This window comes from Lissotriton vulgaris, chromosome 5 (assembly GCF_964263255.1).
Source record: "Lissotriton vulgaris chromosome 5, aLisVul1.2, whole genome shotgun sequence".
Lineage (NCBI taxonomy): Eukaryota > Metazoa > Chordata > Amphibia > Caudata > Salamandridae > Lissotriton > Lissotriton vulgaris.
Genome location: NC_141693.1, coordinates 1,770,731,680 through 1,770,752,866, shown reverse-complemented (window position 1 = coordinate 1,770,752,866; position 21,187 = coordinate 1,770,731,680). Strand labels below are relative to the sequence as shown.

General features: G+C 44.4%; 1 protein-coding gene across 2 annotated transcripts in view; it reads left to right on the top strand.

The window, feature by feature from the left end:
• The window catches only part of RUNDC1 (RUN domain containing 1), a 95,062-nt gene that overhangs the window by 41,353 nt on the left and 32,522 nt on the right, over positions 1-21,187 (top strand). For both annotated transcript variants that reach the window (XM_086924061.1, XM_086924062.1), the window contains exon 2: positions 13,212-13,370. In XM_086924061.1, the coding sequence (XP_086780187.1) occupies positions 13,212-13,370 (159 nt within the window). The remainder of the gene's footprint in view (positions 1-13,211; positions 13,371-21,187) is intronic.

Here is a 21,187-nt window from a genome sequence, read left to right as displayed (position 1 = left end):
CAGTCAGCAGAGGGCAGCCTGGCATGAAGGCCTCCGCACGTCTAGTTTAATTCATCCTGCCTCGCCCTCCTTGTTCCCACAAGTCTTCCCTTCTGACCCTCTGATACTGCCCGTCTCCTCCCGAGACCCGCCTCGTCTTCATTGCCTCACGCCTCCGGGGTGCCCCCAGCCCACCTCAGTTCCACCCACCCGTCCTCTGTTCCACCACCTCTGCCTTGATTACAATCACCCTCCCTCTGCTCCTTCCTTGGTTCCACCCACATGGTTTCACCACCCTTCTTTGCTGTGGTCTCGATTCCACCTACACTGCCGGGGTTGCACCCACCTTTCCTTGCCTCCACCCTACCTCGGTTTTGCTACTGCTATTTGTCAAATGAGATGTAGGTCTATCTAGCAAGTGAAAGTAGATTCCCTTGCCCTCCATTTAACCTTTGCCTTCGATAATCAGACACGAGGGTTGAGATTTCAAAGGAGTCTAAGTAGATAATAAGGTGATTAAATGTATGGAGTAGATGCATGTTTAAGGGAGTTGTACATAAAAGGGATGCCAAGGAGATATGCAATGGTGCTCCTGAAACAATTTTATTCATAATTTGTGCCACATAGGTTCACCCATTTACTGATTGTTCACTTGGAACCTTGCTTTCTGTTATCTAAATATTTTTTTTACACTGGTCTAGTTTTTCCTTCAGGTATTTAATGAGTTACATTTTATTACGTATGTTAAATTTAGGGCAGATAATGTTTGCCATGTCAAATTATTTTACACTTTGCCCTACCGATTTTCAATACCACATGCCTGCCATGGAGTCAACATTTATCAGGTTTCTGCTTTACCCATGTTTCTATCCTTAGCGTTATTGCTTCTTTAAAAAATGTTCTCTTCTTCAGACAGCTTCTCTGATTTCGTAGCCTTTCTTAGACTGTATATACAGGGCGTTAGTATAACCGTAGGTCACGGGGAAGAAGTCTTGCATGCCTCCTTAGGTTTACATATGAAAGTAATTGTTTCTATCTCGTTGTTTAAAAAAAAAAAAAAAATATCTATCTATCCGTACTTCCACTCTTAATTGTAAATGGCCAGGATGTTTGATCAATTTACTCTACTAAAAAAGGTACTGCAGCTATCTAAGCATGCATGCTTGGCTTCAGTGACATTGTTTTGCGGCTTTTTGCGGCGATGTCGGCATAATTGTTGGCAGGTATAAAGCCTCTAAATTAATGTTAGCTTTACGACTAATGCATGTGCCCAGTAGCTGCAACCAACACGGTGCTGAATCTCAACATCGTACTTCTGTCGCTACCAGTTTTGTACAAAATGAATCATTTTAACTCTGCATTCTGTGAAAGGTGGTTTCTACTAGGATAAGTTTTGGTACTGTCACATGACTGATAAAGCCAATGTTTTACATTTGCCAGTAATTACGCTTAGCATATTGACTTGTAGATTGCAGTACCCTAGTGTATACAAATCCCAGATGAAAATTCCCCAGTTTGTTTACGAACTTTGCCACACAACAGTAATCTATCTATTAGAAACGAAACACTTTGCCACTCTTATTTTCTCCACTCTGATTTTTAGGTTGAGCCTAGACAGCTTGCAAGCAGCGTGTAGCTCTAGGTGTATGTGTGTCTCTAGGTGTGTGTGTGTGGAGCTCTGTGTGTGTGGATCTGAGTGTGTGTGGCTCAGGATGTGTGTGTGTGTGTGTGTGTGTGGCTCTGTGTGTGTATGTCTTTGTGTGGCTCTGGGTGTGTGTATGTGGCTCTAGGTGTGTATGTGTGTGTGGCTCTGTATGTGTGTGTATATGTGTGTGTATCTCTGGGTGTATGTATAACTCTATATGTGTGTGACTCTGGGTATGTATGTGTAGCTCTGTGTGTGCATCTGGGTGTGGCTCTGGGTGTGTTTGTAATCAGTGTGTATGTGTGTGGCTCTGGCTATATATGTGTAGCTCAAAGTGTGTATGTGTGTGTGGCTCTGGGGTGGTGTGTGTGTGGCTCTGGGGTGGTGTGTGTGTGGCTCTGGGGTGGTGTGTGTGTGGCTCTGGGGGGAGGTGTGTGTAGCTCTGGGAGGAGTGTGTGGCTATGAGGGGGGGTGGCTCTAAGTGTGCATGTGTGACTAGGGAGTGCAGAGTGACTAGGGAGTGCAGAGTGACTAGGGAGTGCAGAGTGACTAGGGAGTGACTAAGGAGTGCTAGGAAATGACTAGAGAGTGCTAGGGAGTGCACAATGCTAAGAGGCGCGGAGGGACTAGGGAAGCTAGGGAGTGCACAATGCTAAGAGGTGCGGAGGGACTAGGTAAGCTAGGGAGTGCACAATGCTAAGAGGTGCGGAGGGACTAGGGAAGCTAGGAAGTGCACAGTGCTAGGGAGTGCTATGGAGTTCTAGAGACTCCAGAGAATAAGCTAATAACAATGTAAGTGACAATGCCATTTATTTATCTGTTTTCAAAACCAACACATAAATAACAAGCATTGGAAATGCAATAGGTCTCGCAGCATTAGAGTTAGTGCTTTTAGAATTGTTTATGGTTTTTTTTGTAAATCTTTATCAATGCTAAAGAATTACAAATAAAAAAAGCCATAAACAATTCTAAAAGCTGTAACTCAAATGCTCTGAGACCTATTGCACTGTGTGAGGGTGAGGGGGTGAGTGAGGGTGAGGGTGGGTGAGTGAGGGGTTGAGGGTGAGTGAGGGGTTGAGGGTGAGTGAGGGGTTGAGGGTGAGTGAGGGTGAAGGTGAGTGAGGGTGAGGGTGAGTGTGAGTTAGGGTGAGGGTTTGCGGGTGGGTGAGGGTTTGAGGGTGAGTGAGGATGAGTGAGTGTGAGTGAGGGGTTGAGGGTGAGTGAGGGTGAGTGAGGGTGAGTGAGGGTGAGTGAGGGTGAGTGAGGGTGAGTGAGGGTGAGTGAGGGTGAGTGAGGGTGAGTGAGGGTGAGTGAGGGTGAGTGAGGGTGAGTGAGGGTGAGTGAGGGTGAGTGAGGGTGAGTGAGGGTGAGTGAGGGTGAGTGAGGGTGAGTGAGGGTGAGTGAGGGTGAGTGAGGGTGAGTGAGGGTGAGTGAGGGTGAGTGAGGGTGTGTGAGTGAGGGTGAGGTGTTGAGGGTGAGGTGTTGAGGGTGAGGTGTTGAGGGTGAGGTGTTGAGGGTGAGGTGTTGAGGGTGAGGTGTTGAGGGTGAGGTGTTGAGGGTGAGGTGTTGAGGGTGAGGTGTTGAGGGTGAGGTGTTGAGGGTGAGGTGTTGAGGGTGAGGTGTTGAGGGTGAGGTGTTGAGGGTGAGGTGTTGAGGGTGAGGTGTTGAGGGTGAGGTGTTGAGGGTGAGGTGTTGAGGGTGAGGTGTTGAGGGTGAGTGGTTGAGGGTGAGTGGTTGAGGGTGAGTGGTTGAGGGTGAGTGGTTGAGGGTGAGTGGTTGAGGGTGAGTGGTTGAGGGTGAGTGGTTGAGGGTGAGTGGTTGAGGGTGAGGTGTTGAGGGTGAGGTGTTGAGGGTGAGGTGTTGAGGGTGAGTGGTTGAGGGTGAGTGAGGGGTTGAGGGTGAGTGAGGGGTTGAGGGTGAGTGGTTGAGGGTGAGTGAGGGGTTGAGGGTGAGTGGTTGAGGGTGAGTGAGGGGTTGAGGGTGAGTGGTTGAGGGTGAGTGAGGGGTTGAGGGTGAGTGGTTGAGGGTGAGTGAGGGGTTGAGGGTGAGTGGTTGAGGGTGAGTGAGGGGTTGAGGGTGAGTGGTTGAGGGTGAGTGAGGGGTTGAGGGTGAGTGGTTGAGGGTGAGGTGTTGAGGGTGAGTGAGGGTGAGTGAGTGAGTGTGAGGTGTTGAGGGTGAGTGAGGGTGAGTGAGTGTGAGGTGTTGAGGGTGAGTGAGGGTGAGTGAGTGTGAGGTGTTGAGGGTGAGTGAGGGTGAGTGAGTGTGAGGTGTTGAGGGTGAGCGAGGATGAGTGAGGGTGAGTGAGAGTGAGGGTGTCGAGAGAGAGAGAGAGAGAGAGAGAGAAACAAAAAACACAAGTGATAAAAAAAGTAAGCCATGCACGAGTGATTAACGAATGCTGATATTTTTAAGCCCACAGCACATGTTACTTTGCCTAATGGGAGAAAATAAAAAATTGACAGAGTGCGCAAACCACAGAGTTAATGGCCAATAAAAATAAATCCAAGAGCGAGCCATGCACGAGTGAATAAGTACTGCTGATATTTTTAAGCACACATCTAATGGTACTTTGCCCAGTGGTAGAATAAAAAACAAATTGACAGAGTGTGCAAACCACAGTGTCAATGGGCAATAAGAAAGCAGGAGCAAAACTCCGAACTGTACTCTATTACCTGTCAGCCTCCTAAACACAATGTTTTGTGCGCAAATGATTCTGGAGGGATGTATGGTAATTAGCATTTCCTGTTCACGGCTGGGGCAAAAATTCCTTTAGATGATCGATTCTTGCTCTACACATTTTCTTTTCATTTAATACCTTAAAAAAAAAGAGAGAGAAGTCCACTGTGTCGTAGCCCATCACCCCCCAAAAAATGAACAGCAAACAATAACTACCAGATGGGAGAATTAATATATTCGTCCAGGCCACAAGCAGCAAGGAATCCAGGCGCCTGAGCTGAGTGTGCACCACGTATGTTCCTCGCTTGCATCACCCACCAGAAGGATTTCACAAGTGCTGCAAAACCAGTAGGCATAGAAACAAATGGAGAGGGAGGGGGTGGGCTGCCTACTGATGCGTGTGGCAAGAGATGGAGAGTGAGAGCAATTAGGGGGGAGGAGAAGTGAGGCCAGAGCGAGGCTGATGCCTTTGATGATGGAATGCGAGCTCCCAGAAGCTGTGCTAATGGAATTAACGTCTAGACTAATGGTACATTAGTACAACTGTAACAAGCGCTATTTAAAATGGCATTCTTTTTAATAAGGCAGAGTTATGTACGTAGCACATACATAATGTTTAGCAACTATTCTGTCTGCATCAAGAACGGATGGTGAGGCAGACGTAACGTAGAGTTACTTGTGCATGTGCTTAAACTGGTGGTTTCTTTTATCCTCTGATTTGTCAAAAGTAACCTGAAGCAGCTGACAACTCCCTGCGGCGCTGTCGGAGGAAATGCAGTCGCATCACAGACCGGCGAACAGTCTGTGTACTTAGCAGGCAGTGTTGTGGGAGGAGTTGCAGAGGTGGGTGATGGTGCGGCGCTAGGCTAACTGTAGTGGCTAGAAGAAAAATATGCATGAAGGGCTGGGGAGGGCGGCCATCTGCACGCTGCGTCCCATCAAAGAGGAATGTACCATATAACATGGGCCGTACCAATGCAAGGGGGAGCTCCCGCGCTACCAGATCCGCACTTACATTGAGCTAATTAAGTTAACCCCATAGTAGTTAGTATCGTGGCCCCCAGTTCCTTTTCTTTCGACCATGTCCGCGCGGGAGTTGCAATTGCTGCCAACTTGCTATTATCCAGGTGTCCGCCTTAAAACCGGTCTTCGATCGTTGACTTTAAGACTGGAGAATTGCATTGTGGGAGCTGTAGTCTAGTCGCACTTCCATTAGACCGATTCCGCAGAATGCAATGCTCTTTAGTGGAAAATCCCCGGGCTAGACACGTAGCTCCCAGATCCTGTCTGGCAGTGTTTGGTACAGCAGAGCGCCTCGATGCCGTTTGGTGTAGGCGCTTGACAAGCACATTAAACTCTACATGGGAGTGGCTGTGCCAGATTATTTTGCACTGTTTGAGAGTTTGCCGAGGGGCATCTCCCGTGCCTTTATATGACAGCCCACTGATCCCACATTAGTAGAGGGCACACCAAGGTCTGACTTCAGTCCTTGCTAGGGCATTGGGAATGTGTGTTTTATACGTGTTTGCTGATTGGAAGAGAAGAACGCGCGCGGACAATGGGCACGTGACGATTTTTTGGTGGTTGGTGACAAGCGCGAGTGCCTAGAAGCGCTTTTAGCTGCATGTGGCGCTTTAAACAGAAAATACAAACTTTACAGGAAAAACAGGGTAGGACCAGGCAGGGGGGATTTATTATCACAAAGATTAGCCACTACCTAGGTTTACCCAATTCCCTCATCATCAACTTCATGCATGCAGATGATCCTAATTGCTGCTCCGATCGGAGGGGGTGGCCCACTGCTACGTTTGTTTGGTGGAGGCGAGGGACAGAAAATAAAAATGTTAAACAAGTGAAAGGATAACAGAAAATACAAACTTTACAGGAATAAAATATATGATGGTTGCAGAACTAAGCAGACAATCATTGAACAAACATGTCCAGGTCCTTGCCCTCGTGATTGGCTGACGCACCTGGGATACAGATGACCTCAAGTGACCCCTGTCTCCTTAGCGCATGTGTCAAGTGCTGCGTTCCCTCTGAAGCCCCCACGAGTCCCTTCTGTGATGGAACCTACAGCAGGACGGGGGCTGTCAGGGGTGGGGGCTCTGTCAGGACGGGGGGGGCAGCAGTGCGGGAGTAGGAGGGACTGGAGAGCTCGTCAGGGGTGGGGGCTCTGTCAGCACCGGGGCAGCAGAGCAGGCGGAGCAGGGAGAGCCTGTCAGGGATGGCGGGGGGAGGAGGGGTGGGGGCTCTCGCAGGACGCCAGCAGAGCATCGCCTGCTGCAGCAGTCAGGCTGCAGGCAGGGCTCAGGCAGCAGCAGAGGGTTTGCTGATTCAGGGAAGAAGCCGGGCTGCACCCGGACACACCAGCTCAGCTATATGCGGACCACGGAAGTCAGGGAACCGGCCGAGAAGTCGAAATATTTGGTGTTATTTTTATCGGAAGCAATGCAGTAAAAAACTAGCGGCAGGCAGGCAGGGGAGGAGAGGAGGAGGGGGGAGGAGAGTAGGGGAGGCACGGCCTAGCGGCCGTGCAATCAAGTAGTGAGGGGGCGGAGCTGGGGGAGGCTGTGAGAGAGAGTAGGCAAGGCTAGCGGCAGGCAGGCAGGGGAGGAGAGGAGGAGGAGGGGGGAGGAGAGTAGGGGAGGCACGGCCTAGCGGCCGTGCAATCAAGTAGTGAGGGGGCGGAGCTGGGGGAGGCTGTGAGAGAGAGTAGGCAAGGCAGGCGGCTGGGGGCATGTGCACGCGCATTTAAGCTCAATGCGCATGCGTATTGAGCTTAAATTTCTCGTGCACTGCAAGTAATCGCCACGATTCCTTGCAGTGTGGATAAAGAGCGGATAAGTGCCAATACTCTCGCCTTGCTCGATGCGCATGCGCATCGACAGGCGAGACCTAAAAATGTTGTCATTAACAATGCCAATAGCTCAAACTTTTCCAAAGGCGAAACCATTGCATTGAAAATGCTTGTTGTTTTTCTGGCCGCGCAGCACACTTCCTTGCCAGTGCTATTCATAGAAATTAAATGGCGTTGGCAATGCCAGTAGATCCCAAAGGCGAGACCTACTGCTTTGCTAATGCTTGTTTAGTAATTTTTACTCTCTACCACTAAGCTTGTTGGCTAGATTTTGGTTGTTTTAATGTTTTATGTTTCTTTTGAAATAAATGCTGTCAGAGTTGTGCTTGGGTTCTGCAGTACTGTCATCCGAGATCTAAAGTGGACCATTTTTAAAAAAATGTTTCAGCTCAACTTTGGAAATTGTTTTGTGTCCCAGAATGTAAGTAACTGAAAGATTATCTTAATATTACATTCTTTGTATGTTCAGCTAAACTGATGCTCTTGCAGTCTCTCCATTGGCACAGGACATTGATGGGTATGACAAGTCTATTGCCCTTTGTAGTTTAGGAAGCTTTTTGGATTGTTATCCTTCCTGAACAGGGCGATATCGAATGGGTCTCAATTCCTTTCATGGCCAGCTAAGTTAAAAGTAGAAGTTGCTCCTGCAGTTTGGTTAGTGGTCATAGAGACGTAGCTGTTATTTAATGAGTTTTCAAATTAACTCATTCCACCTAGTGCAAAATGTGTGCAATAGTTTAGGCATCGAAATTTAGATTACTCATGGTTGCTAGTTCCTTGTATTTTCGTACGAGCTAGCTAGGAATACAGAAAGGATATTGATTGCAGCAGAAAACAAACTTTAAATAACAGCTGGCAAATGACCTGTGCGGCAATGGTCAATAATGTATAATTGCCTACATAAATGAGTTATTGCTGCTGAACATTACACGTTTATGCTCTCGTTTATCAGATTTGTAATGCGAGACAGTAACGACTACCTGCCCTTCCAGCCAATAGCAAATTTCCCCTCTTCTGAATACAGAAGTGTTTGCATCCTGGTCTGTTTCATGCGGAGAGGCCCATAAGGTTTAGAGCTATTGCACATTCAGGGCTTTGATCTGTGAAGGATGCCCAGAAGACAATGTATCATCAACATCGAATGTAGAGATAAATGCTTCACGTACGAGTTGTTTAATTCCTGTATGTATAATAACCTTAACAATCTCTTAAAGTTCTGAATGACTTGCTGTCATTATGGTAAATTCTTCCAGTTGCCTCTCTAAACTAAACTCAAACTAAGTTGAAGGAAACAAACCATAAACAAGAACAATTCATCTGAGGAAAAACTGTCGTTATTCCTCTGGACATGGGCTGTAGATGGAGAGCAAGTCTTGAGTAATTCTGAACTTACATAAGGTGTTCCTAGTGTTGGGATTGTGCACAGTCTGGCACACTTACTGTATAGCAGGGAAGAGAGATTCCTATTTGGGGGGGAAGGAAACCGAACAAAAAAACGCGGTTGAGTAACCATGCTCCTGTGCTGTGGATTCTCAAAAATACACAATTGAAAGGCAGCATGCAGGATACAGTGTAAGCCAGTGTATATCTGACTGGCCCTTAGTCGCTGGTGTACGGCAACAACCAATGCATCATTACATCGAGCAGTTCCGTGCTGCAGCGTAAGACCCCACAATACCCGATCCCTCTAAACCTAGAAGGCCCCGCCCACTGGAGACCCAGAGGTCCCTAGTACCACAATTTATGTGAGGGGGCCACTTCTTACACACAAGTCCTCTGTAGTACTGTCCAATAGTGCCCATGGTAGCTCAAAGCACATATTCAGAACGACCATCCTGTATGTAAGGGATAAAGAGCAGCTTGGACCCGAAGTACACATATTGATGTCTTTGTATCTATATAGTTCTCTAGTGATGTGTTTTTCACTTTACGGTATGAACATTACAACTTCACAGGCATAGATCATTAATATAACGCTTAACGTTTGGGTGAATATACTTCCACTACTTACTATAAAAGGAATCCACTTTAGAACGTGGGCGAGTAGTCCTCCCATTGTCCTCTTTATCCTTTTATATTTCTATGCACAACCACTTGCCTTGTAGGTGGCCTCTTCTGCTGTGGCACAGGAATTCCTGTGCCTTGCCTATTCATCAAAAACAACTGGGAAGCCCACCACTTCGCCGGTGGACAGCAGTGTCTCGTTTGGCTATTAAGAAGCCCATTTACAGAAGTAGTTTGGACTATATGGGCATTAATTACCTTCCATTATGCCTAACACTGCCAGCTCGTGGTCCATAGTGATTAAATGTCTCAAGACTTTACCCATCGTCGGAAGCACTTGTTCCCAGTTATGGACAATAACAGCAGCTCTGTACTGAGTGTAGGTATGTACTGTGGGACAGAACTCCTGTGTCAGTTTGGGGACTGAATCCTCCTTATCTTCCTGATTCGCACTGGCTGGAAGTAGGCCCTATGAAAGTATTTAAGTTGAATTAACAGGAGGAGGAAGTGACTGGCTAACACCCAGGAAACCATCTTTGCCTTCATCCATTTGTCTTCGTCTCATATTTTCTGCTATTATCCCAGGAAGTTCTGGCGAGTTAATGACTAATGATTGATATATGCTGAAAATGTCATTCTTGTAGATGTTTTCCATATACAGTTCAGGTCCGGTGGTTAAAGTCTGGAAGGATCTTTAACTTATCTCAGTAGAATTCGAAGCCGTGACGCACCTGCAGGTCACTAAACATTGCTTTTTGTGCAACAAGAATTCACCTGAAAGCTGCTCAAAGGTTTCATGTGCTTTGACATCCATATGTCCCTAGGCTTGGTATACTTGTTAAATCTCATTGCCGGAAGCTCGCCCGCTTCCTCACTTAGAGGGAGCCACGTCCCAAACCGTAGAGAAATTTCTTTGGTTGGCCTTCCCAGCCAACTGGAGTTTTTTAGCGCGTCCTGCTAACATAGTATAGTTCCTCTAGTGATCATTGGCAGTGTGTGGGGAATTTTGAACCATATAGAATATAGTCCGGACTGAAACTCTCCAGGAGGATAAGGTCCAGTCTCACCACTGAATCGTGCTTTCTCACAGAAGAGCCAGTCTTTTATTGGGATCACCTACAAAGCTCAATCAAATTTTAAGACCGGGTAAACCCAGTCTATCGAATGGGACCTGCTCATATTTCGCAAATGACACTAAGGGAAGGCCCCCTGTCCATAGAATCCTATAGACCGGGTCTTGAAATTCGCTGAAGAAACTGGGTGGGTATTTAGGTAGTTCAGGAAGCTGTGCAAGAGTCTTGATGTAAAAAAATATATTAAAACATGCCGAACCCAATATAGGCATGAAGATCCAACTCCTGTTTGGTTTATTTGATTAATTGTATGTTTTTTAAATTTGTGACTGTTTTTCAAAACACTGATTGGGTAATTTGTTTTAAAGTTGCATCAAGTGAGAATTTTGTTTTCTCCTTTTTACATGCTTACAACAGGAGGATTTGGTAAGTCACCATAGGGATAAGGTGGGAGTCTCTTTACAAATCTGTCCTTACTTGTGGAATATTTCCTATGGAATGGTCGGCTATAACCTTGTGTTTATTATGCATGGGAGTAATCCATTTCTGGTTTTAACCAAAAATTGGCAGTTATATTTCTGAACATCTGCAACCTTAAATGGCCATTGTGGTCATTTTGATAAAATAGTCCTAGTCCTGTAAACCTTTCACCTTTGCCTTTTCTTAATTAATTACTGATTTGTTCCAACCTCTTTTGCTGGAATGTTTGTTGTGTTTTTGCCTTCTTTGTTTCCTATGGTTCTTAATGTTATCCTTAGTCTTGCGTTGTACTTTGAGTTGCTCTTAAGAACAGTGCTTTCCACTTAGTGAAGTACGTGTAGGAATTGGAATTACCCAATTTTTCCCACCAAATTGTCTCCAAAATCCAGATTTAGTTGCGTGACCCTTTCCTCATGGGTCGTTCAGTTTAAAGCATGTGTCCTGTTGGTCATCTTCCTAACTACCTCAGCTATTCAACCTTTACTTTATCTTTGAGGATACAGTATCAAAAACTGGCCATGTTCCTCGAGGTGAAATTCCTATGGTTGACGTGAGTAGTGTGGTAACATAAGCTCCCTTTTTCTGACTATTTCAGTCTTTCGTAATGTCCTCTTGTTACCGCAGTTCACCACCTTTGAGGCTGGTATGCATTATATTCCCAGTACCCTTTTGTGCCTTAAATATTGTCACCACCATCTCGGTCTCTGAATATGTAAGCTAAATTCTAAACTTTCACTTTGTGTCCTGGCTGAGTTTGTAGAAAAGTTCAATGGCAAATAAGATCATGTTTGATGTTTATAAAATCTGAATACCCCATAAGATACACATTTTCACTTAAACCATGTCAAACGTGAACCAGCCACAGCACTGTGGGAACAGGGGCAGCTCAGAGTAGTTGTTCAAACCTTCTAATGGCACTATTCGAGGAAATGTCCAGATTTACATTCCAGTTAATACAGCAGTTTCTCTGTTTGGGCGCCTGTGATTGAAAGTCATGGGAAACTGAGGTACTTTGAATAGTCCATGCTATGGTGAGGTGATGTATTTTTATTGTACCATAATGCTGCTATTTGTAGATTACATAGAAAAGCTTTCTGTACTTGAAGACCCTTCCTCAAATGTCAAAGGATGGGGCATAGACGAACTTGGGCTGTTAGTAGAAACTTTCAAATAGCCTCACCTCTCCACCTCAGTCCAGTATAACCTAGATGTTTTGGCTAGGGTCTCTTTGCATCTCAAAGCATATAGATTTAAGTGCTCATTTCTTTTTCTGGTAGCAGTAGTTTGAGTTGACGAGCAGTTTTTCAATCCACTGTACTGTTACCCCTGCTGTAGCGTGCACACATTTACTACAATTAGGTGCTATCATTTCTTGTTCTCATACTTTGATTTATCTGTGCTACTGACCACCTCTATTGGAACCAGCATTTGTTTCTCTGGACACAACTTCCTCTAATTGGCTTCTGTTTATGAAATAGGGTAGAACTAGGGCATAAGTACTGTTTATTACATGCTTGGGGCGTTACAGTAATTGGACACTAACTCTTCCGAAGAAGTGAGTGAATGAGTGCCCAGGTGTTCTTTAATATCAGAAAATAAGATGAAATTCAATAAAGATGTGACTAACCTAACCAGTGGAAGATTACAGGATCAGTTGTTGCTTTTATTGTGCATTTTGTTTAATTCACTTGTACTTAGTTTTGGAAGCAGGTTGGTTGCGTGCATGACTCAGTCCACTCACAACATATCTGTTGCTTTTGTTGGATCACTGAATCACTATTATACAGAGGTAAACGAAGGTTGCTGGATTCATGTTTTTTTTTTTAAGCCGGCCAATAATTGTGATAATAGAAGTAAATTTGCAGACAATACAATGGGGACTTTGTCTTATAGAATGTAAACTAGTACAGAGTTAAAGGTGCAATAGAAGCTAATCAGCTATTTACAATTGGCCCATCTAGCCTGTGTCATCAAACCTGCATCATTCAATATGTAATTTGTGCCAAAATGAGTTGGATCAGGGTGTTTATGTTGCTTGCTCTTGCATGTGTAAAGATTGATGGATCACTATCCATCACCAGAGGTTGAAACCTTAATTGTGACCATAATTCAGATCTCAATATAAAACTGCTCTGTTTTGTCCCTACAATCACTGTCTTCTTCCAGTCGTTGTCTTCTTCCAGTCGTTGTCTTCTTCCAGTCGTTGTCTTCTTCCAGTCGTTGTCTTCAAAGAGAAACTGCATACATAATGGCATTAGTTTATCAGTAGAATCCAAACAAGAATCTTTATTCAACAACTAATCTCACTGCTGCCGGGTTGGTTTGCTTCTCGTTAAATATGAATGTTTTATCTAATACCTTGTGTTCTTGAGATGGACTCTCTAACCAATGCTCATGAGGACAGTGACTTGAAAAGTTGTAGTGTTATATCAAAATGATAGTTTGCAACACCAATTCTTGTGTTAATAACCGTTGTCTATTTTATTCTTCTCAGAGCGAGTGGGAGAAGAGAGAGCGGATTGAGGTTCAGCGAGAGACGCAGCGGGAGCTCATTGTGCAACTAAAAACCCAGCTTGATGATTTGGAGACATTTGCCTATCAGGAGGGGAGTTATGACTCTGTACCCCAGTCTATTGTTATGGAGAGACAACGGGTACGGGCTGCCTCAGTTCATTTCCGGACCATAATACCATGCAAATATTTTATTTTGAACAATTGGTTTGGAGTCATAGTAGAAGCATGACTGTATTTTAGATTTGGTGTTAGTCAAGACCTTTTGATTTAATTAAAATTACGTATATATGATGTACATTCCTATATGAGCTTTTAGCAGTCCTCCTCATCTATTGGTCTATTGGTGGGGGGGTTGGGTCCTGCTAAGCAGCATGTCATGTATCGTTGAGCAAGCTAGCTGGATTTTGTTTTTTCTCCCCTGCCTTTTATTTCCTTAAAGACGTGCTGCATGCTTACAGGGTGATTATTAACTTGGAGTCTGTTCCGAATGGAGAAAGTTGTAGTCACCAAGAAACATTTCCCAAACAAATCTGTGCATCCTACATGCTTAAAGAGTATTGAAGTGTGAGTGATGGCCAATATGATGTAGCAGGCAAAAACGTAGGAAATGCAGGCCTTTATGGTATTTAGTAATGAAAGACCAACTACAGGAAAAATTTGACTGTAAGATTTGGATATTTATAACTTCTATATGGAGCATCTGCTGATTATCATTATAAGACCATCAGAATGGAAAAACCATGAAGGGATGGATTGGGGAGTTATAAAAGTTCTTCATAGTTTTCACACATCTTTTGGCGATGCACGTACAGCTAACGTGTACACTGGTTATCAAAACTAATAATGTTTCTGCTCCTATGACCTCTGAAATGTGTATGACAGAACTTTCCTGTCTGTATAGCTAATCTTGTACATGTTTATCTGTCCCATTATCTGAAGACTTGTCACACAGCTAGTCTGCTTTCCTAATCCGACTAGATCGAATTAAGTCTTAAAATAAAATCAGTAGGAAAATCATGGGTGATGGCCAGTGAGCTGGAAACAAAAAAGAGCATTGAGATAAAAGATGAGTCTGTGAGATAAAGGGAAGGCTAATGAACGAGGGACCGACTGCCCAGGAATCAATACCACTGCTTCTCCGCACCAGTCATCTGAATCCTCACAAGCTCTGCAGGACTTCACCTTGATTCCTAACCAGATTTCATTCAAACCCTCGATACTATGCACCTACTATTAACAATCGCACAGGAAATTCTCACATCCTTTCACCCCCAATACACTATCCTTGCTTCAATCTGCAGGACTCGTCCTTCTTCATCCCCAGGCAGTGTATCATCCAGCAGTTCAGCAAGTCGTACCTTCGAGACACCCACTTCTACCGTTAACTGTTACATCCTCTCTGGGGCATGCACAGACATGACGTGTCTCCAGTAGTGTCCCAGCTCTGCTGTCTCCACACTCACTGTTGCTCAGCGTTCCACGTGGGCATGCCCATGCAAATGCATATAGGCATGCCCATGCAAATGCGTATGGGCATAAGGTAACTATGCTCATCTGTGAGATCGCTGGGGTCTTTTGCAGTGCCATCTTGGTCGTCATTGTTTGTGTCATGAATGTTGCATGTCTGGGGACTTTAGGTTTTGTTACTATCAAATGTGGCAAATTATGCCAAGCTTTTGGATTGTATTCTTAGGGCTTGGCGTTGTATCCATAAAGCCATTGCAGCTAGGGTATGTGTAAAATATACTGATAATATATAGGTATGATGTGACTCATACAGACATTTCAGAAATCGCCATTTGTCTAGAACTTCGCAGTTTTTAAATGCACCAAATTGTGAACTCTCAAGTTAAGGTTTTCAAGTTGTTTTTCATATTACAGAAAGCCCCTCTTAAAATGAGGCAGCAACAGTAGTAATGTGCTAACTTGTTTTGTGTGACTGTTTATGCTACAGACCTGAACATAAGAGGGCAGTAACTATGGTAACTTGGTCAACATATCTGTTCTCTATTTCTTTGTGTTTTTGCCTGATCATGCAAGGTAAAAACTTAAGATACTTATTTGTTGAGCTGAGCTTCATAGCAATCAGGTGCTTGCCCATGTTATGCTTGGGTAACTGGCCAGTGGTTTGGTAGTTTAAAGCAAAGTGTTTGAAGTCCTGCTTTGCAGTCCTGGTTTATCAATAGACCCCTCTATTAGACACAAGAAATGGCTAAAACAAAATTGGCAGCAAAATTCACCTTATTTGACATATTCCTGAAACTAAAGTTGGTCTAAGGGCACAGTTCAGATTAAAAGTCTTTATAGAAATATACACAAACCACCCTCCTACATCAAGAAAGAATGGTTGTGATAGAGAACAGTCTTCCTTCTGTCACAGCTAAAGTGGAACAATCAAAAAGATTACAAGTAAAGTGAAATCCTCACTAATAATGAATAAGCAGTGACCAATAAGTAAAAACTTGGTGCACTCTAAGAGACTGCTTTCAGTTATTCCAAGAATAAGGAGACAGCAGAGACAAATAGACCACAGTATTAAGAAAACGAAATCTCCGCACCAATATACAATTCCATACCTCCATCCGTACCCTTGAGGAAGACTCACATGTTTTAATCTACAGACAAGGCTCTCTAAACTCAGGACCGCAAAAAAGGTTTGCCAAATACACTGGAGATAAAAAAAACTTTTCCCCCCTCTAACTTTTTACTCAATAGCGTCTAATATCCCACAGATGCTGTTAACCACCATGCAACCAATTTGTTTCTTAGGTTCACTCTCTTGGACTAATGTGCCAGGGCTTAGATCAGGAAAAATACAAAAAATGGTTCTCACCTACCATCGCAGTTTTGTTCTGAATTGCACCATGTAAACTATTTCTTATCATTTCTGTCGAACGTGGCGTTAATATGACTGTTCCAGGAGTCTTTGCTGGTCTTGGGCAGAGCCAGTAGGCCTTAAGAATTTCTTCCATAATTGCAGGATTCCAAAACTCCTGCGATCAGCCAACACCCAAGCCACACTTTCCAGAGAGATCATTTGTATGAATAGCCACTGGTATACCTAGCACCTGGACAATAGTTTTCCTTTGCATATTGTCACGCATCTCAGTTTTTATTGGCACAAAGATAAGTACCACTTAAACTGAGGTGCACTTCTTTTTAGGCTGATGTGCACGTGATCAGGAAAAACTGCCTTCACCCAGTGCAAGAGATCATGGGGCTCAAGAGAATAGATCCAGAGCTTTATGCTGGATGCTGTGGTGGTTGAAAGCAAAATGTGAATGACAGCTGAATAAACCAGTGGATGAAGAGTGCTGATTCAAAGCTTCTCGACCTGTGTGTAATATATATATATATATATATATATATATATATATATATATATATATATATATATATATATATATATATATATATATATATATGTATGTATGTATGTATGTTTTATTTGAATGTTTTTAGATCTTGTGTTGGCCGAGACCTTTTGATTTTACTAAAATTACATGTATAATATACTTAAAAGACGCTTTCAACTCCCCGTCTTCATCCATTGGTCTGTTGTTGCCATTCACATTCTGCTTCCACCAACTACAGCTTACAGCGCGGGGAAGTGGATCAGCCTACTTCAGCCACTGGCTATCTTCACTTTCACTGCTTTTTGCTCTTTCACATGTAGCACATCCATGTACAAGATAGCTCGCTTCAATGCCAGTGTTTATATTTACTTTATTATTGCTTTAGTGCTGCCTTTTTGTTTAAGTTAGGTTAAAAAAAAAAATTGGGGACCTTTCTCCTCCAAACAAAAATCAACACCACAATTCTGATCATCCACTTTAAAATAACCCTGTCAAAATTAACCAGTCGTAAACTATGCCCAACACCCACAGTATCATCAAGAAAGCTCAGACTCATAAGAACATTAATTGCAAGAGGGCGAGACAGTACGCAATATATTTAAGAATATAGGTATTAATGTGTTGCTTGGATAAAAAAAGGGTACAGCCAATTAATACATGAATAATAGTACATTTCTTTCGTAAAGTGTTTTGTGTCTAGATCCTGATGTGACCTTTCCTGTCTCTTGCTAATGTTATCGTAAATTTGTTTGGAGTGTTCTTTGTTTATATGACTGCTGCTATTTCACAGAATGCTAGATTGTGTCCCTTTGAACCTCTTCTTCATAAAGCTATCCTCTTTCTAATATGTATGTATGTATGTATGTATGTATAAAATATTTTATTACGCGCTCTGCTACTACAGAGTATCCTGGCGCGATATGTGAGCTTAAACAGGGCCAAACCAGAAGGAAAAAGAAAAAAAAGCAACTAGATACTGAGATTAAAAAGGTGGGTTTTTAACCCCTTCTTAAATTCTGTCAGTGTGGCTGAAGCTCGCAAAGAGAGCGGCAGGGCATTCCACGACCGAGCTGCTTGGACAGAAATAGACTGACCACCCAATCTAACATATCTGACTTTAGGCGTAGACATCAGAAGGAGATTAGCTGATCGGAGTGCACGGCGAGGAATATAGAAAGTAAACCTCTTGTGCAAGTATTGTGGTCCTTGTTGGTGCAAGGCACGAAAGGCCAGGACCAGTGATTTAAACACAATACGATGGGCCACAGGAAGCCAGTGGAGCTTTCGGAGATGGGCAGATGCGCTAGTTCTTCTCGGGAGGTGAAATAAAAGTCGAACCGCAGCATTCTGAATGATCTGCATTCGATTGATAAGATATTTAGGGAGACCGCTAAAGAGGGCGTTGGCGTAATCTAGCCTTGATAAGATCAGAGCACGCAGAACCGTCTCTTTTGCTTCCCTATGAAGCAGTGGGAGGAACCTTTTTAGTGACTTAAGGGTCAGGAAACAGGTCGCCGTAAGTTTTTTTTAGATGCACTTCGAACCTGAGATCCTGTCCAAACCAGACCCCCAAGTTTTTGGCCAGGCCTCTGAGAGAGCTGGGACAGGCAAAATCAGGCGGCCAAATAAGATCCTTAAAATTGGCCGGGAAGTTGCCATAAAACAACAGCTCTGTCTTGTCCTCGTTACATTTGAGTTGGGCTGAAAGGAGCCACCGAAAGACATTGGATAGACAGGAGCAGACGACACTGGCATCTAAGCAGTTCTTGGGCCAGGTAAACAACAGCTGTGTGTCGTCGGCATACGCCATTATTTTGGCTCCCCACTGCTCAGCCAGATGGATCAACGGAGTCATATAAATGTTGAACAACAGAGGGCTCAACGTCGACCCCTGAGGGACCCCTGTGCTGAGCTTCTTGGGAGACGAGGCGTAAGGAGGTATCCATACTTGCTGCGTCCGCTCCGACAGAAATGAGGACAGCCAGGCCAGAACCGCGCCTGACAGTCCCACCTCTGCTAGCCGATTCAGCAGCAGAGCATGGGGTACCGTATCGAAGGCGGCAGATAGGTCCAGCAAAACCAGGACCGCTCTGCCGCCTCCGTCAAGGCACTCCCTAATAGCCTCTGAGACTTCCACCAGGGCCGTCTCAGTGCTAAAAGCCGCCCTGAAACCCGATTGAGCCGGGTGAAGGGCTTTAGAGGACTCAATGAAATTATTCAGTTGTCTGAAGACAACCTTTTCACAGACCTTCGCCAATGCCGGGAGCAGCGATATCGGACGATAACTGGATGTGGCTAGAGGGTCCAGGCCAGGTTTCTTTAGCAGGTGAAGTAATTTCGCCTGTTTCCAACAGATGGGCACAGAGGCAGAGGCCAGAGACAGATTAACAACCTGAGTGACCTCCTGATATACCAAGCTCGCCGCTCCTCCCAGAACCCTGGCGGGGCACGGATCAGAGGGTGAACCCGACTTTAATGACTCCAGGATGGCCAGCACGTCCGCTTGCAGAGCTGGCTCGAAGATGGAAAATTGACTGATGGATTGCTTCCCACCAGAGCTGGCAAAGGGTGACAAGGGCTGAAGAAGACCACAAAAATTTTGGAGCTCTTCTTGGATTTTAGCGATTTTATTGTCGAAAAAACAGGACAGTTCCTCGCACCAAAGATCAGAAGCCGGAAGAACTGGGGAGGCAGCACTGGGAGAGAGGAAACTCTGAACAATGGCAAAGACTTCTTTGCCATTGTTGTCCGCCTTCTCTATCCTTTCTGAGAAGTACCTGCTTTTAGCAGCCTTAATTTCGGCATAGTAAACCTTCTGCGCCCTCCGCAGATCGCTCTTCAGGTCAGGGCGGAATTCAAGGCGCCAGGCTCGCTCCAGTTTTTTACAGCCGGATTTGAGTTCCCTGAGAGCGTGGGAGAACCAGGGTTTAGAGGGCGATGACCTGACCCGTTTACTACCACCTCTATTGGTGGGCACGACGGCGCTTTGTTTAACCCAGGCATTGAATAAATCCACAGCAGATTCTAGGTTAGACGGCAAAATTGGCCGATTAGCCAAAAGAGACTCTGAAAAAGTGGTTACATTTATCCGCTGGGCGTGAGCTTGAGGGGCAGGCAGATCACTCGGCCCTTTAGAACTTAAGGGCCATGTGAACAAAAGCAAGGCATGGTCCGACCAGGTAACCCTCATAGGGGGCAAAATCATGCGCATTTATAACTGCCCTCCTGTATGTGATACTAGTATGCATGTCAGTGGAGGGCTACAGTTATACTTGTAAACCAGTTTAGTCTGTTTGTTCTGTTTGTAAGGCCTTCTAGTTTGTTTTGAGTGCTCATGCTTATAGAGACATTTTCATTTTATATTACTAATTAAAGCTGTGCAATTTATTTCAATTTTATGTCTGAACTCAGGCAAAATAGAGGTGATAACATTTGGCATGCTTTCTCCGGTTTAGTCTACCTCTTTGTGGTTGGCTGAGCTAAGCCCCCCCCCCCACCCCCCCCCCCCCCCCACCTCCCTATTTCAGTACCCAAAGCCATGAACTTGGGTGTACTAATTATTTATAGCCTCAACTACAGTGCACAGGTATCGTCCGTAGTCCTGTTACACCCTCAGAATGATAAAAAAAATCCTCCCCTACATTCCTGTAAATACCAAAAAGACAGTTCTCACCGCACTAGTACTATCCAAACTAGACTATTGTAATGGCATGAATATGCAGGAAAAGCATACCAATAGACTCCAGATGGTACAAAACCCCGCAGATATAATGATACTAGGATTGCCTAAATTCTATAAAATTTCCCCTGGAATACGGACGTTTGCCTGTCTCCCACTGAGAAGTCAGATCAAATTCAAAGCGCTATGCATCGTCCATAAGACAATTCATAATGCAGGCCAGAGTTTGAGAAATATCTTTCAGTGGTACAGTTCTAGTAGACCATTGTGCCCCTTGGGTGCTGAAACTGTCATAAGCCTCCGATTCAGGATAGCTAATTGGGGTGGAAGAAACTTTGTCACTGGCACAACCAAACTTTGGAACACTGCCTCCCCATATTAGAGCCATCCCTACCCAACTTACCTTCAGGAAAGATCTTAAAACATGGCTTTTCAGAAATTAAAGGCATTCAGGTAGTGTTGAAGTGCAGTTAGCTCCAAGACACCTTAGGGTATATCTAAACTTTATACATTTTAATAACATAACCTCTATCTTTACACCCCTTGTCTTTTTTTCTATCAGTCTTTCTGGTTTTCTGCCGGTCTACCAAATCAACCTGTCTCTCTGCTTACTCCTCTATCTACCGGCCTGTCTGTCTCTCTTTATCTGGCTCCATCTATGCAACCTTTATGTATGCAACAGTCTCTAGCTATCTACCTATGCAATCTTTTCGATCTCTGAATCTATATAGATACCTATGCAAACCTATCCATACAACCCTCTGTCTTTGCAAGTCTTTCTATTCGTCTATTTTTTAAACCTGCTGTGTTTGTAATAAAGATTTACAAAGCCGTGTGTAAACTGATATTAAAGTTTGGGCAATACTATCAACTGGGTGGTGGCAATCCCACTTGTAAAAGACCGCGGCAGCCTGCACCAGC